General features: G+C 40.7%; 1 protein-coding gene across 4 annotated transcripts in view; it reads left to right on the top strand.

Annotated features, from left to right (window-relative positions):
* hectd4 (HECT domain containing E3 ubiquitin protein ligase 4) overlaps positions 1-13,370 on the top strand; it is a 37,847-nt gene that overhangs the window by 16,289 nt on the left and 8,188 nt on the right. For 2 of the 4 annotated variants that reach the window (XM_087796223.1, XM_087796214.1), the window contains exons 37-61: positions 13-199; positions 3,724-3,805; positions 3,880-4,082; positions 4,454-4,589; positions 4,677-4,859; positions 4,936-5,100; positions 5,166-5,335; positions 6,127-6,242; positions 6,328-6,431; positions 6,766-6,927; positions 7,026-7,174; positions 7,304-7,383; positions 7,560-7,723; positions 7,791-8,028; positions 8,114-8,250; positions 8,340-8,466; positions 8,886-9,023; positions 9,096-9,232; positions 9,294-9,454; positions 9,526-9,707; positions 9,787-9,992; positions 10,079-10,209; positions 10,272-10,477; positions 10,834-11,013; positions 11,811-13,189. In XM_087796223.1, coding sequence (XP_087652349.1) covers positions 13-199; positions 3,724-3,805; positions 3,880-4,082; positions 4,454-4,589; positions 4,677-4,859; positions 4,936-5,100; positions 5,166-5,335; positions 6,127-6,242; positions 6,328-6,431; positions 6,766-6,927; positions 7,026-7,174; positions 7,304-7,383; positions 7,560-7,723; positions 7,791-8,028; positions 8,114-8,250; positions 8,340-8,466; positions 8,886-9,023; positions 9,096-9,232; positions 9,294-9,454; positions 9,526-9,707; positions 9,787-9,992; positions 10,079-10,209; positions 10,272-10,477; positions 10,834-11,013; positions 11,811-13,189 — 5,123 coding nt within the window. Of the gene's footprint in view, positions 1-12; positions 200-3,723; positions 3,806-3,879; positions 4,083-4,453; positions 4,590-4,676; positions 4,860-4,935; positions 5,101-5,165; positions 5,336-6,126; positions 6,249-6,327; positions 6,432-6,765; positions 6,928-7,025; positions 7,175-7,303; positions 7,384-7,559; positions 7,724-7,790; positions 8,029-8,113; positions 8,251-8,339; positions 8,467-8,885; positions 9,024-9,095; positions 9,233-9,293; positions 9,455-9,525; positions 9,708-9,786; positions 9,993-10,078; positions 10,210-10,256; positions 10,478-10,833; positions 11,014-11,810; positions 13,190-13,370 lie in introns of all 4 variants that reach the window. The other 2 variants (XM_087796206.1, XM_087796197.1) reach the window with 1 other exon arrangement.

The raw sequence follows: 13,370 nt of genomic DNA, 5'->3' as shown, positions 1-13,370 counted from the left end.
TTTTTTTAATAGGTTGCCAGACTTTGCTTTCCCCCAGTTCCTCTGAGCCAGACACCAGTCTTTCCCGGGCCAGTTCCAAGGGAGCCTTAAAAAGTGATGAGGTTGGGGAGGAGGGGGAGGCAGTTGATGGAAAGCTGTCCATCTTTATCCACAAGAGAGAAGACCAGTCTTCCCATGAGGTCCTTCAACCTTTACTAAGGTAAGAATTCTGTCACACAAACATCCCCCCTGTTAACATAAGAGAGCAATGTTGTATTAGTTCACTGGATACATTTTTTTTTCCATCAATTTCTTTTATTCTTTTCAAACAACAATATACAGACACATACAGTTTCACAATAAAGTCACAAACGAAAAAGTAAAATACAAAACAAAATCACAAAAAAAACATATATCAAAAATAAAATAAAATGAGGGTGAAATAAAATTTACATGAATAGATTCAAGCCCCAGAATATGATGTATCCATCATTTTTGTCCCAATTAACATAAAAAGGAAAATTAATGCTGTCCATTCGAATTATCCCAGGTCATGATACCTCTTGCTCAGGTACTTCCATCATTTGAGAAATGTCCTTATTAATAAGGAAATTACAGAAGGGGCCCCACACATCTTCAAAACATTGCTGTTTACCCTTGATGGTGTATGTGATTTTTTTCCAGTGGCAGAGTTGATGTTAATTCTAACAACCATCTTCCAATATTTGGCTTGTCCACCTCCTTCCATGCTACTGCAATCACTCTTTTGGCCAACAATAGAGCAATATCAATGAATATTCTGTGTTTCTTTAGGATTGGACAACCAACAGGGTACAAACTTAATAGGAAAAGTTTAGGTTCCAGATTTAATTTAATTCCCAACATTCCTTCGAGACTTAGTTGTACTTCCTTCCAAAATGTTTATATTTTGGAGCATTGCCACAAACAGTGGAAGAGTGTGCCTTTCTCAGTTCCACACTTGACACAAACATCTGGAACAGTGCTGTTGAATTTATTAAGTGTGACTGGTGTCAAATAAGTACGCTTTAGCCAGTTATATTGCAATAATTTAAGGCGTGTGTTAACCGTTTGTGACTGAGCTTTTGTGCAGGCCCGTTCCCATTCCACATCCGAGATGATGACCTGTAGGTCTTCCCTCCAAGAATTTAGTCTGCTTGTTGAAGATTCTGGTGACTGAGCAACCAGTTCACCATATATTTTTGATATCAACCCTCTTCCTTGGGCATCCTTTAACATCATTTCTTCTATAATAGTTAGTTTGGGGATAGATAATGATTGTTTTTGTTGAGATCTTATAAAGTCTCTTATTTGTAAAAATTTAAAGAAGTGGCTATGAGCTATTTTGTATTTATGAACAATGTCATTGAAGGAAAGAAGTTGTTTGTCATCTGGGCTATAAAGATCCCCCACTGTGTGTAGACCCCTTTCAGCCCAAATGCCAAAACCTCCCTCACTTTTTCCCGGGGGAAATTGTTAATTTCCCCATATTGGACTGAAGATTGAAAGTGAGTCGTCTTCTTTGAAATATTTTTTAACTTGGACCCATACGTTAATAATGTTTCTTACTATAGGATTATTTGTATACGTTTTTAATCTTCTCGAATTGGCTGAATATAAGAACATGGGGAAGGGTAGTTTTAATGAACTTTCCTCCATGCTGCCCAATAGTACCATTGTGGGTTGGGACATTGAAGGCCTCCTCTATCATAGGGCAAGAACAATAACGATAGGCGCAGTCTAGGGCGTTTTTTCTTCCATAAAAATTTGATGAATAAAGTTTTTAACTGAGAGAACAGGTTTCTGGATACATTTAACTTGTTTTACTTCATTAACTTTTTCATTCAACGTCTAGTCAATTTTATACCTGTTACAATAAACGGGTACCTCTGAACAATGACAACAAATTGAATCCTGAACTTTTTTCATTTATACGTCATTTTGACTTAAACAATTGTATAACACAGAGGATCCCAATAAGTAAATCATTTAACAGTTCATTTCAAAAGTAGCTCAGGTAATATGAAAGACATAAAAAGGCAGAAAAAAACTTATCTAAGTTGTTAATTTAAAGCACATCAAACTTGTCCCGCCAAGTCATTCTATGTGGCCCTCCAGATGGTTGTCTCCAAAAAGTAGATGAATGTTCTTGTTGATATCATGACTTCATTAGACTCGTACTTCCTGTTTGATACATTTTGGTTATTTTGGGATTGTTCTTATGTTCTTTTTTTTTTACAAATTTTATTTTCATTTCAGACAAAAAAGACAGTACACAGTAACAAACAAACAAAATATATATATATATATATATATAGTAAATTATATTATATATGTAAAAGACAGAAAAAATAAAACCAACAGGGCAATAAGAAACATCAAAACAAGAAAAACCAAGTGCCAGACCACAAAAGAAAAAAAAAATAAGTTAACATTTTCAATGCTGCAGAAAAAAAAAAGGTATTTACAAGGAGGTCAGAGAGTTCACAAAACTCCCTCTCGAGGAACAGCAACAATAGGTGGCATATGCTTCATTGTCATTTCCTGATAGCGTCCAGAAATGGTCCCCAGATCTTGACAAATTTCAAGTGTAAATTAGACATTGTGTATCTAATTTGTTCCAGATACAGGAGAGAAACCATATCATTGAGCCATTTTTTGAAGGAAGGTGGAGATGGTGATTTCCATTCACTCAGGATCACTCTCTTTGCAACAACCAGAGAGAAAGCTAGAGCTTGTTGCTGAGTGCTGGATAGATTAGAGGTTGATTCAGAACATCCCAAAACAACCAAAGCACCGGTCTGGATCACATTCACCTTGTATGCTTTAGAGAAAAAATTGAAAAACTTCAACCAATAAGTTCTTAACCTGCAGCAAGACCAGAACATATGTCCGAGTGAACCCTCTGACGTTGAACAGCGATCACATGAGGATGGAATGGCAGGGAAGATTCTGTTTAGCCTTGTTTTGGAATAGTGGAGTCTATGAGCGACCTTAAATTGAATTAATTGAAGCCTTGCATTTATCGAACAGAGTTTAATCAGGCTAAATCCCCTCGTCCACACATCGTCTGATATTTTCTCGCCCAAATCTTTTTCCCACGACTCTTTAATGTGCGACGAAGGGACCGCCTTGTAAAATAGAGACACAAGTATTGAAATTAAATGGTTTGAGGTGGAGGATTTCCTCATTGTATGATGAAAAGTATGTTCTTTTGGTAAACGCTCGAAAGACTGAAATGATTTGCTGACAAAGTTCCGGATTTGAAGATATCTGAATCAGTGAGAGTTCGGCAAATTGAACTTTGACTGCAATTGAGCAAAAGAAGCAAATCTACCGCTAAAATACAAATCTTTGAAGGAACATAAACCTCGCTCAGACCACTCACTGAACACTGGATCCATCTGTCCTGGTTTAAAAGAAGTGTTATGGCAAATAGGTGTATAAACAGAGTGTTCTGACAAGTTTAGGACATTTTTAATTTGTTTTAATATTTTAAAGGAATTGAATAAGATTAAATCATTTTTTAGAACTCTGAGCTGAGGAATAGTATTTGAGAGTAAGATAGAAAAGGGAGAAGTATTGAAATGAGAAAGTGTGATGTTAGTTTCCATAAGAGGCCATGAGTGGGCAGATGCGTCATTTGAATTTAACCCAGATGAAAATTGATTCCAAATGTTCTTATGTTCTTTAAAGGAAATTAAACATTTTCTTTTAAAAATACAGCAGCTCAGAGGGAAGACCATTCCGGCTTGGCACTGGAGCAAACATGGAAAAGGTTGTCAAGATGGACCGGGATATGACAAAAGTAAGTATTCTCAAGGACTAAAGACTTCTACTGATATCAGGCTAGAGAAGCTAACTCTCTAAAACCTTCTCCAGAATGGTTGTTGTGAAGTGGTGACGGAAGAAGCTGCTGCAGCCCTTAGAAAGGCCAACAAATGGGCTCAGTCTGGACTGATTGTTAGCGTTGGTCCACCAGTGGAGACTGTAACCCAGGAGTCTGCTGGAGGGGTCACCACTGGAGACAAGAAGAAGACCGCACAAAGCGCAGTGTGCAGGGACAGGAACGCTGAGCTAGCCAGGTCAATATGGATCCGTTTATTATGTTATGTTAAAATGTTTGGTCGTAAACTATTTAAAGCAAAAAACTTAATTTACTTGTAGGCAATTTTCTTTTCAGTTGATGTATTACAATAGCCACCTTTAACTAAAGCTAGTTAACTGTATTGGAGGTAAATCTAATTTTTAAATATATGTATTAGTGTAATTATGTAATGGTGTGGGGGCGCTGGTGTCCTTCAATCAATCAGTCGGATTGTGATAACAAGTCAACCATGATCATGTTGCCAGAACTATTTACTCATTCACACTCCAGATGTTGTTTTTTTGCAATGGTGTATTTTGGCTCCTTATCCAATGTAATCATGCATTTATACCGCTTTACCTTGAATAGGTCGGATCCAGTCAGACCATTTATCAGCGGCCATGTTGCCAACAGTATGGCTGCTGAGGTCATCGCTTTGCTGCACAGCTTGCTCACCGCTCCTGAGTCCAACACTGCTCAGATTTGGACGAGCACTGCTGAAAAGGTATATCAACTTTTTCTGTAAAGGAGACGTGTCTCCGTTTGACAAATCTATATTAAACATTGTGTTTTTTTTTTATTTTATTGGAAGGTTCTGTCTCGTGCCCTGATGTTTATCCCCCAGTTGGGCAAATATGCTGAAACAATCTTGGAGACGGGAAGCAGTAGCGTCAAAAAACTTGCAAAGCTTCAGGCCATCGGCAGACAGGCAGTTGCAGCTCTCTGTGCCCTCGGAGGCTTCAAGGAAACGATCAAGATTGGTTCAGAGGTTCAGGTTTGTTTGACTCAATTGCAGAAACTATTTCATTGCTGAGTTATCATCTCTTTGTAATCATTTGTTTGTTGTGCAGGTTATGGGCAAAGGTGTTTTGGGCAGTGTTGGAATAGTGAGGTCCATCAATGAGCAAGAAGGAATAGCAACAGTGAAATTTCCCTCCTGTGACTACCGGAAAGCCTGCAAAGCTTCTGATATCCTGACGGTACCAATCTCACGTCTGTGCACACCCAGATCTGAGGTAAGACCTTCACGTACGATTAAATCTAATCTCTCTAACTTGTGTCACTTTTTGGGTTTTTCCAGGCGCTTCCCCTGTATAAGCTTTCAATCACAGAAAAGGTTGTTCAAGCTGTACAGTCTATGCTTTTACCACAAGAGGGCAGTCTCTCTATTCACACCTCCTTACCAGCTACTGGTGATGGATCCAGCCCAGTGATGGCAGCAGTTCGTCTACTGGCTGAGATCAGAACCAGGTCAGTGTTCAGTTCTTAATTATAAGATTGTAATGTAACATGAAATTGTAACATGATTGGAACCGTTAGATTAACATTCTGGCTCCTTATTTACATGAAAAAACAGAAACGTTTCTTTCTTTAAAAAAAGAAATGCGTCAAAAGTTGGTGTCTCAAACATTGTTTATGTTTTTTGTAAAATTTGAAAAACTGTGGTTGAGGTTTTTAAAGTCGCCAGTCTTGGTAAAGAAGCAGAGGCTAAGACTGGGGCTTTCTCTTCTAGGTAGGGTTGCCAGATCTGACTGATAAATTCCAGCCCCATTGAAGCATAAAACAATTCAAAGTAAAGAGTAAAGAAGAATCGCAAACAAAACATAAAAATGCAACAAAGACACAATAAAGCTTTTTTCAAGCTTTTTTAGGGAAAAAAACGATTGGTGCATAAATCAAACCATTCAGGAACAATACATCGAAGACACAGTTACATTGTTTGCTAATGTTGCTTGTTTGAAGTAAACAACTAGGTTTTTATTCAAATAATGTAAAGGAATGTTTTGGGGTTATATTTGACGTTAAGGAATAAAAAAAGATTTTACAAGATGATTTCAAGAAACAGCTGGTGTTATCAACTTTGTTAATTTCATTCTCATATAATTAATATTATTTAATTCTAACTGGTAAAGTGATGGAAAGGTAATTTATTTTTTATTATATATGTTCTCTTCTCATACTCATTTTAATATATGTTTGAATTGATCACCTTTTTGCACCTTCAACTTTGCCATCATATAGCTGATTCATTTTCTACTCAGGGCTTGTCTGGTGATGGCTCAGCTACTGGAGGACAGTTCCTTCTGTGAAGAGTTCATCCAACAGTGTCCTGCTGCAGTCGAAGTACTCAACCTTGTTGCTCAAGAATGTAGCCCCGGTGAGAGTCTGTGCACTTTTTAAAGGTTTATCCGTTGTTCCATGTGAATTCAAAAGGTTAAGAGATGATTTATTCTCACATTTAGGTGAGCGCCTTGGGATGGTTGAATCACAGTGTGAAAGAGTGAGGATGTTATACCGGGACTGCGCTCGACCACCACCTCCGCCAATGCAGACGGATCGCCGACAGGTAAAGTTATTAAATCAAAGATAAGAGAAGATGTCTAGCATACTGTTTTCCCCCACATGGACCTTAAGGTTCTCTAGATTTGCCGGAAACTTTAAATAATTACCAACAATAATAAGACACCAACATTTACATTATTGACATCACGTTACCACACAAATAATATTGGTAACGACATTTTTATAATGGTCATTTAAACGTTGTTAACATCATAGTCAGTGAAGATGATTACAATAACAACACATCAACTTACTATGAAACTGTACAGTTGTATGTAGATCTGATATACTGTAAACTGATGTCCAATTTAACAAATTGATTTCTTCTCTTTTCACAGCCTAAAGAAATCACCTGGTCTCCATCCCGTGTTTTCCCACCAGTTCGTGCCTGCATGTTCTCCTCTCGTCTGACCTCTGTCACCTTCTTAGCTGACCCCAGTGCAGGAGGAGGTCTGCCCAGAGGGACCTTCATCTATGCTACCTCATCTGTACCTATTCAGGTAGGTTCACATTTGCTCCTTTGTTTCTTTCTGTCTCTGTTCATATCAAATCATATTAAAAAAAACCCATCTAACATGTATTTTTCGGACACTTATAGGCTCCATCTTTCTACTGGGAAATAGAGGTTGTCTCTTATGGAGACTCTGAGGAAGACAGTGGGCCCATTGTGTCCTTTGGTTTCGCTACAGAGGCTGAAAAAAGAGACGGAGCATGGACTAACCCTGTTGGCACCTGTTTATTTCACAAGTATGCTCCATAATAACTGTTCTTGATTCCACCCTCCTTTCTTACTTGTCTGTCTCTGACTTTGAGTGCTGACTGGCTTTGCCTTTGTTTTCTCTCGTCTGTGTGTTTTGTCCGATTCCTGTCTGTTAGTAACGGCCGGGCCGTACACTATAACGGCTCCAGTCTCCTCCAGTGGAAAAGTGTCAGACTGGATGTGGCACTACTTCCTGGTGAGAGAATGCAAAATATCCCTGACATTTTCTAAATCCTAATAACTCATTTGCTTTATTTGGAAATCCATAATTAAATTTATGGATTTTACTTCTTGAATTTACTAAATTCATGGCTTGCTTATGTTTATCTGTATGCTTTCTTAGATGAAGGAAATCATTACTGTTAATTACAGGTGACGTGGCTGGAATTGGCTGGGAGCGTTCTGAGGGGACACCTCCTCCGCCCGGACAGGCCCCAAAAGGAAAGGTTTATTTCACCTACTGTGGTCAGCGACTCGGGCCCACCCTGGACGATGTGGCTGGTGGAATGTGGCCTCTTGTGCATATTCAGAAGAAGGTAAAACTGGAGCGACACTAAAAAAATATCATTGAAAGATTGATTTATGTTTAAATGTATTTCCTAGAATTCAAAGATCCGTGCCAACTTCGGGAGTCGGCCGTTTGCATATGCAGAAGGACAAGCTCACAGGAATGCTGCTGATCTGTGTGTGGACCTAGCAGAGGAAATAAGCGCTAATTTTGAAGTGCTACCATTTGCTATGGCCTCCGACAGCGACAATGACGCAGGGGCAAGTGTCACCTCTGATTCCGGGTCTCATGGACCACCTTGTCGGATCGCTGCAGTGGCAGTCTCACAGCAACGTAAATATTTACTACTATCTCACAGACTTAGTTCCATCTTGACCTGATAGTGTTTGACTAAACCAGAACTGATTTCAACCCTCAGAGTACAACAGTGACCTCTCGTGCCACTACAAGGTAGAGTTGAGCTACGATAACTTGGTGACCTCAGGGCCGGACCCACATCCCCCCCCTATTGCTGACGATGAAAGTGATGACGAGGATGACGACGATGTTCCAAGAGTAAGTGTGCTTTTTCTTTTTGCTGGTCTTTTTAAAGATCCACTACAAAGGTTTTGTCCTCATTTTTTGCTGACTCTGCTTGACTGCAGGAAGACCACTATGCCCTGCTGGTGAAAGCCTGGGAGACCAAAGTGTTCCCCACAATTCGTAGGAGGTTTCGTAATGAAGCTGAGAGAAAATCCGGCCTGGACCAAATCAAAGGAGCCCTGCAACTTGGTGAGAAACCAGACTAGAAATTACAAAACAGTAAGGCTGTAGACCTCTTCTCATGCACCTCATCCTCCTCTTTTAAGCCCTTTGCTGCAGACCGCAAAATAACCATCACAGTGAAATGGTCACTCGAAATTAAAAGCCCTAATTTTTGCTTGTTTATTATTACTTGTTTATTTTATTTTAATAGGAGTCAAATTTGTTCTAAAGCAGCACTATGTAAGATTTGTTTCTGGCTTTCTCTTCTGTTAGACCAGTCTAATTGCAATAGTTTGTAATAATTGTTTTTTTCTGTTAAATATAAACGTAACAATGGTTTATTTAAAGCTATAATTTAAGCAATAATTATGTTAAAGGATTTTTTGGATGAGCTCATATTTTATGTAATATACAAAAGTATTTTTTACATGTTTTGTGGTTCACAGGTATGGTTGACATTGCGAGGCAGACTGTGGAGTTCTTGTATGAGGAGAATGGGGGAATTCCTCGTGATCTCTATCTCCCGACCATCGAGGATATCAAGGACGAGGCAAACAAGTTCACCATTGATAAAGTCCGCAAAGGTAACAGATTCTGACTGGCTTGTTGAAATGTTGGGTGAGTCATAAATTACTCTCATAACTTTCCCCACACAGGCTTGACTGTGGTCATACGTTGCCCCGACAGCAACAACACGTCCAGCACAACAGGAGGAACCTCTCTACCCAAGTTTGCCATCAGGGGCATGATGAAGACGTTTGGTTTACACGGGGTTGTTCTCGATGTAGACTCGGTGAGTTGGTCCCCATGACCTGTTTAAAAAGATGCAGATAAGTTTATCTGTTTGTTCTCAGGTGAACGAGCTGGTGCAGGTAGAGACGTACCTGCGCAGTGAAGGTGTCCTAGTAAGATACTGGTATCCCATTGAAATGCTGGAGCGGCCCCCTGCTGGTTCCAGACGTACAGCAGCGAATGGCCTTGTCTCACTGGACAGCAGCAATATCCAGATTCACAGGTGTGTCCAGGTGCTTCACTCTGCCTCTTTCAAAATATAAACTCTCAACCTACTGTTTTCTTCTTCAACAGGGAGCTTCTTCGCTGTGAAAGTGGTTTGGCTCGGCTTTATTGTCGAATGGCTTTGCTCAACATATTTGCCCCGAAGAATCCACACACTTTCACTCGGCTCTTCCACATTCCTGCCATCCGTGACATCACTCTGGAACACCTGCAGCTACTCTCTAATCAGCTGCTTGCTCCGCCCCTTCCAGGTTAGTGCTCACTCTGACACCTACCCTTCCTTGACTTTTTTCTTTTTTAGATTTTTAAGGTTTTACAATGTTTCCTCAGATGGGACCATCAGTTCCAACTCCATCCTCTTGGCCCAGTCTCTGCTCCACAACCTCCAGGGCCAGAGCTGCTCTCCCACTGATCTTTTTTACCAGGGCAACACTCAGCCAATCAGGGAATGGCTCACTGTGGCCATCACTAGAGCTCTGCATCAGGGGGAAGAAAGTCTTTTAGATCTTACCAAGCAAATCTGTTGCTTCCTTCAGGTACAGAAAATATTCTCTTTCTAAAAACAGCATGAATGTATATGTGATTTTTTTTTTTAATATATATTTTTTTCATTGAAATGTAGAATGCACCGGAGCAATTTACATCTGAAGAGTTTTCTGTAACTGAATCCAAAGTCAGCATGGACGTCAGCTTTCCTGGAGCCGCTTTTGTAATCGTGTCCTGCAAAGAAAGCCAACTGGGCTGTCGCAAAGAGTGAGTCTTGGTTTGTGAGGAAGGTTATGGTGCATTTGAATCCTTAGTCTTGTTCTTTCCAGCTCCAGCCTGTACAAGGCGCCGTGGGCACGAGTCATGGTGTACGGTCTGGGTCATAAAGTGCGACGAAATGGTCAGCTAAATCTGATGGAGGCAGTTTGTTACCCTCTTGATGCATCTCCGACAAACACCGGCCTCACTCCACCTCCCACCACCAACCAGTATCCCTCGGTTATCATCCCCACAGACAGAGTGCACATTAAACTTGGTAAGCGTTAAATTATAATGCTTAAAAGGGTTTTACATCCATTTATCAATGAAGTGAAGGAGGAGATCCAACTGTAGACAAGATGGCCGACCATGTGCCGTCATGCATCCAAACCAGTTTTAACAAATATTTTATTAATAATTGATCTTGTGTTTTTATGCGATAAAAATAGGTTATTTCATTATAGCTAACCTAAGCTCACAATTGAACAAATATTTTTCAAAGCGCATTGTCCATTGTCCACAGGATATTTTAGGAATAAGCTTCTTTTTAACATTGTCATTAAATAGCTTATTTTGACTTTTGATATGGATTACATGTATTGTCGACCATCTAAATATTGTTTTAAATCCAAGGTGTGTCTCCGCCACCTGGTGCTATTGTGGTGCTGCACTCATTGCCACTGGAGTTTCCACTGGCCATGGCCTTCGCTGAGCAGCTATTAACTTGGAAGTTGGGAGAAAATGGGGAAAGATCAGAGGATGAGCTGGACACGGTTCCACCTTCTGTTCTGCTGCAGGTGGTAGAACTGCTAGGTAAGTGAATGTCTTCGTTGTATAATCCTGTTAAGGTAGAATAAAAAACATTCCATAACCTTTTACATATTTATGTTATATAAAACTAATAATTTAGAAACATTTTAGATTTGGTTAAAATAGAAGAAAATATTCTTAGTTGTCGCAATATCATTTTTAACTTAACTGCATCGATATTGAAGAGCATTGTATGTATGTCTTGTTTTTTTTCTTTCAAAACCTTTTTTTAATTTTGTCAAAGTTTTATGGTTTTATATTCCTATATTGTTTGTATGAAATACAATAATTAGATGTTTGATGGCAGCAGTCATTACGTCCTTCTCAGCTAGAAGATACAGTCGATTCCAGCAGCTGAGATTTCAGCATATTTTGGTTCCAAAATGTGAGGCAGTTTCGACTTTCAAGAGTCATGCGGTAAATTCTGTAACACCAGAGTTGAGTACTCAGACAACTGCAACTGCAACTATATTCTTGTTCATAAAGTATTGCAATATATTGTGTCGTTGCTCCTCTATCTCCAGGATCTTACACACCAATACTACTCACTACCAAATGGACTGTGCATATATTTAAAGCTGTTCACAATATAAAAAGTGCAATTCACAAATCCTATTTTCGTCGTTTATTTTTACAAAGTCCTATAGATTGTTTTTTCAGAAGGCATGTTTTTCCAGGCCAATTAATATTTTTTTAGATCCCTGTAAATTATTTTTATTATGCTTCAATAATATTTGTTTAATCTTTTCTCACTGTATAATAAATATTATTGCTTTAATAAGTCCTTTTCCTGCTTTTAGGTGGATTACTCTGGACCACTGATCTGGCTCCATCAATCAAAGAACTCATCTTTCATTTGTTGGCTGAGCTTCTACGAAAGATTCACCACTTGGAGCAGCACAAAAGTCCAGTAGGCCTGTCGAGCTCCATTGGTCTGTTACTTAACCCGTGCCTGGCAGTACTCATGGCCATGCAGACTGAACTCAGAAAGCTTTACGACCGAGAGACGCAGGGCTGGACTTCAGGGTCAGCAGGGTCAGGGGGGTCTTCATCCGGAAACCTGGCGTTGGCTCTGGGAACAGACCAGAGCCGCTTCTCCACGTACTTTCACGCTCTGATGGAGGTGTGTCTGGCCGTGACCGAAGTGACTCTTCCCTTGAATGTCGGGGGGTCTTCAGTCGGAGCTTTGACCTCCACCAGTGCCCCGAATCTCAGCGACTCGTCCTCGTCGTCCTCTTCGTCCCCAGGCCAGACCCCTCAGAGCCCCAGTCTGCTCTCGAAGAGGAAGAAGGTGAAGATGAAGCGCGAGCGGGCAGCAGCAGTGGCCGCAGCTGTGTCTGGGAAGAGAGGGAGTGCAGGGACGCGCTTGTCAGAGAGTGACAGTGCTTTGCTGAACATGGCCGGGAGTAAACCTGAGGACATGCTGTGGTTTCACCGCTGCCTTACTCTCTTGATGATCTTGAGACATCTTGCTAACAAGGATCCTCAAGGATTAAGTGTGACGAGTGACGCTGTCACAGATGCTTGTCAAGCCCTCGTGGGCCCGACAGCTCACAGTCGCCTCCTGGTGCTCTCAGGTATCCCCACGCACCTGGAGGAGGCTGTTGTGAGAAACGCCATCCGCAGGGCTTGTAATGCTCATGGAGGGCTTTTCAAGGATGAAATATTCATCCCTCTCCAAGAACAAGACCCGAAAAAAACTAAAGCTGGAGTAGTTTCCAGCCTGCATGATGGCAAAGCAACCTCCGAGCAAGAACGGGCATTCCCAAACACGGGAGGTCCAGAGAGTCCCGACAGCTCCAGCAGCATCACCCCGGCGATGAGTGTGAGCGCCTCAGCCTCCACCAGCCAGACCTCCATCTGCAGCTCCTCTCAGGGGGTGTCCCGTACTGCCAGTGAGCTTTCCGTGGATCAAGAGATGTTGTCTGTTCCAGCCATCAACACGGCGGCAGCAGGACATCAACAAGGCGCTCAAGATCCCCATACAGTTTCTAGTCAGGAGAGCCTGGACACGTCTTTGTGCAGCACCGGCAGCCTGGGAAGTCTCGGGAGCTTAGGAGAGCCTTTAGACAGTGCAGAAACTCCATCTGTGTCGGACGGAGGTTCGTTGAACACGGTTACATCACAAGAGAGCAACGTAGTCGCAGCAAGACCCATCAAAGGCTACGCTGTCATTGAGGTGAGTCTATTACTGTTTTACAAATGTTAAAGAAGCAACAAGTAGCTTTTTGTCATTATTATTAATTTATTTTCTGTATGATTGGTTTAGTTTAAAACAAATCTCTAATTATTATTTTAATATTGTCCTACACTACGTTAATTTGTCCGGATAAACTGTAAGTGTCATTTAACTACAAAAC

The sequence above is a fragment of the Callionymus lyra genome, chromosome 1, assembly GCF_982586985.1.
Source record: "Callionymus lyra chromosome 1, fCalLyr1.hap1.1, whole genome shotgun sequence".
In the NCBI taxonomy this organism is placed as follows: Eukaryota; Metazoa; Chordata; class Actinopteri; order Syngnathiformes; family Callionymidae; genus Callionymus; species Callionymus lyra.
The sequence above is the reverse complement of the archived record's forward strand: the minus strand, read 5'-3'. Positions and strand labels throughout refer to the sequence as shown.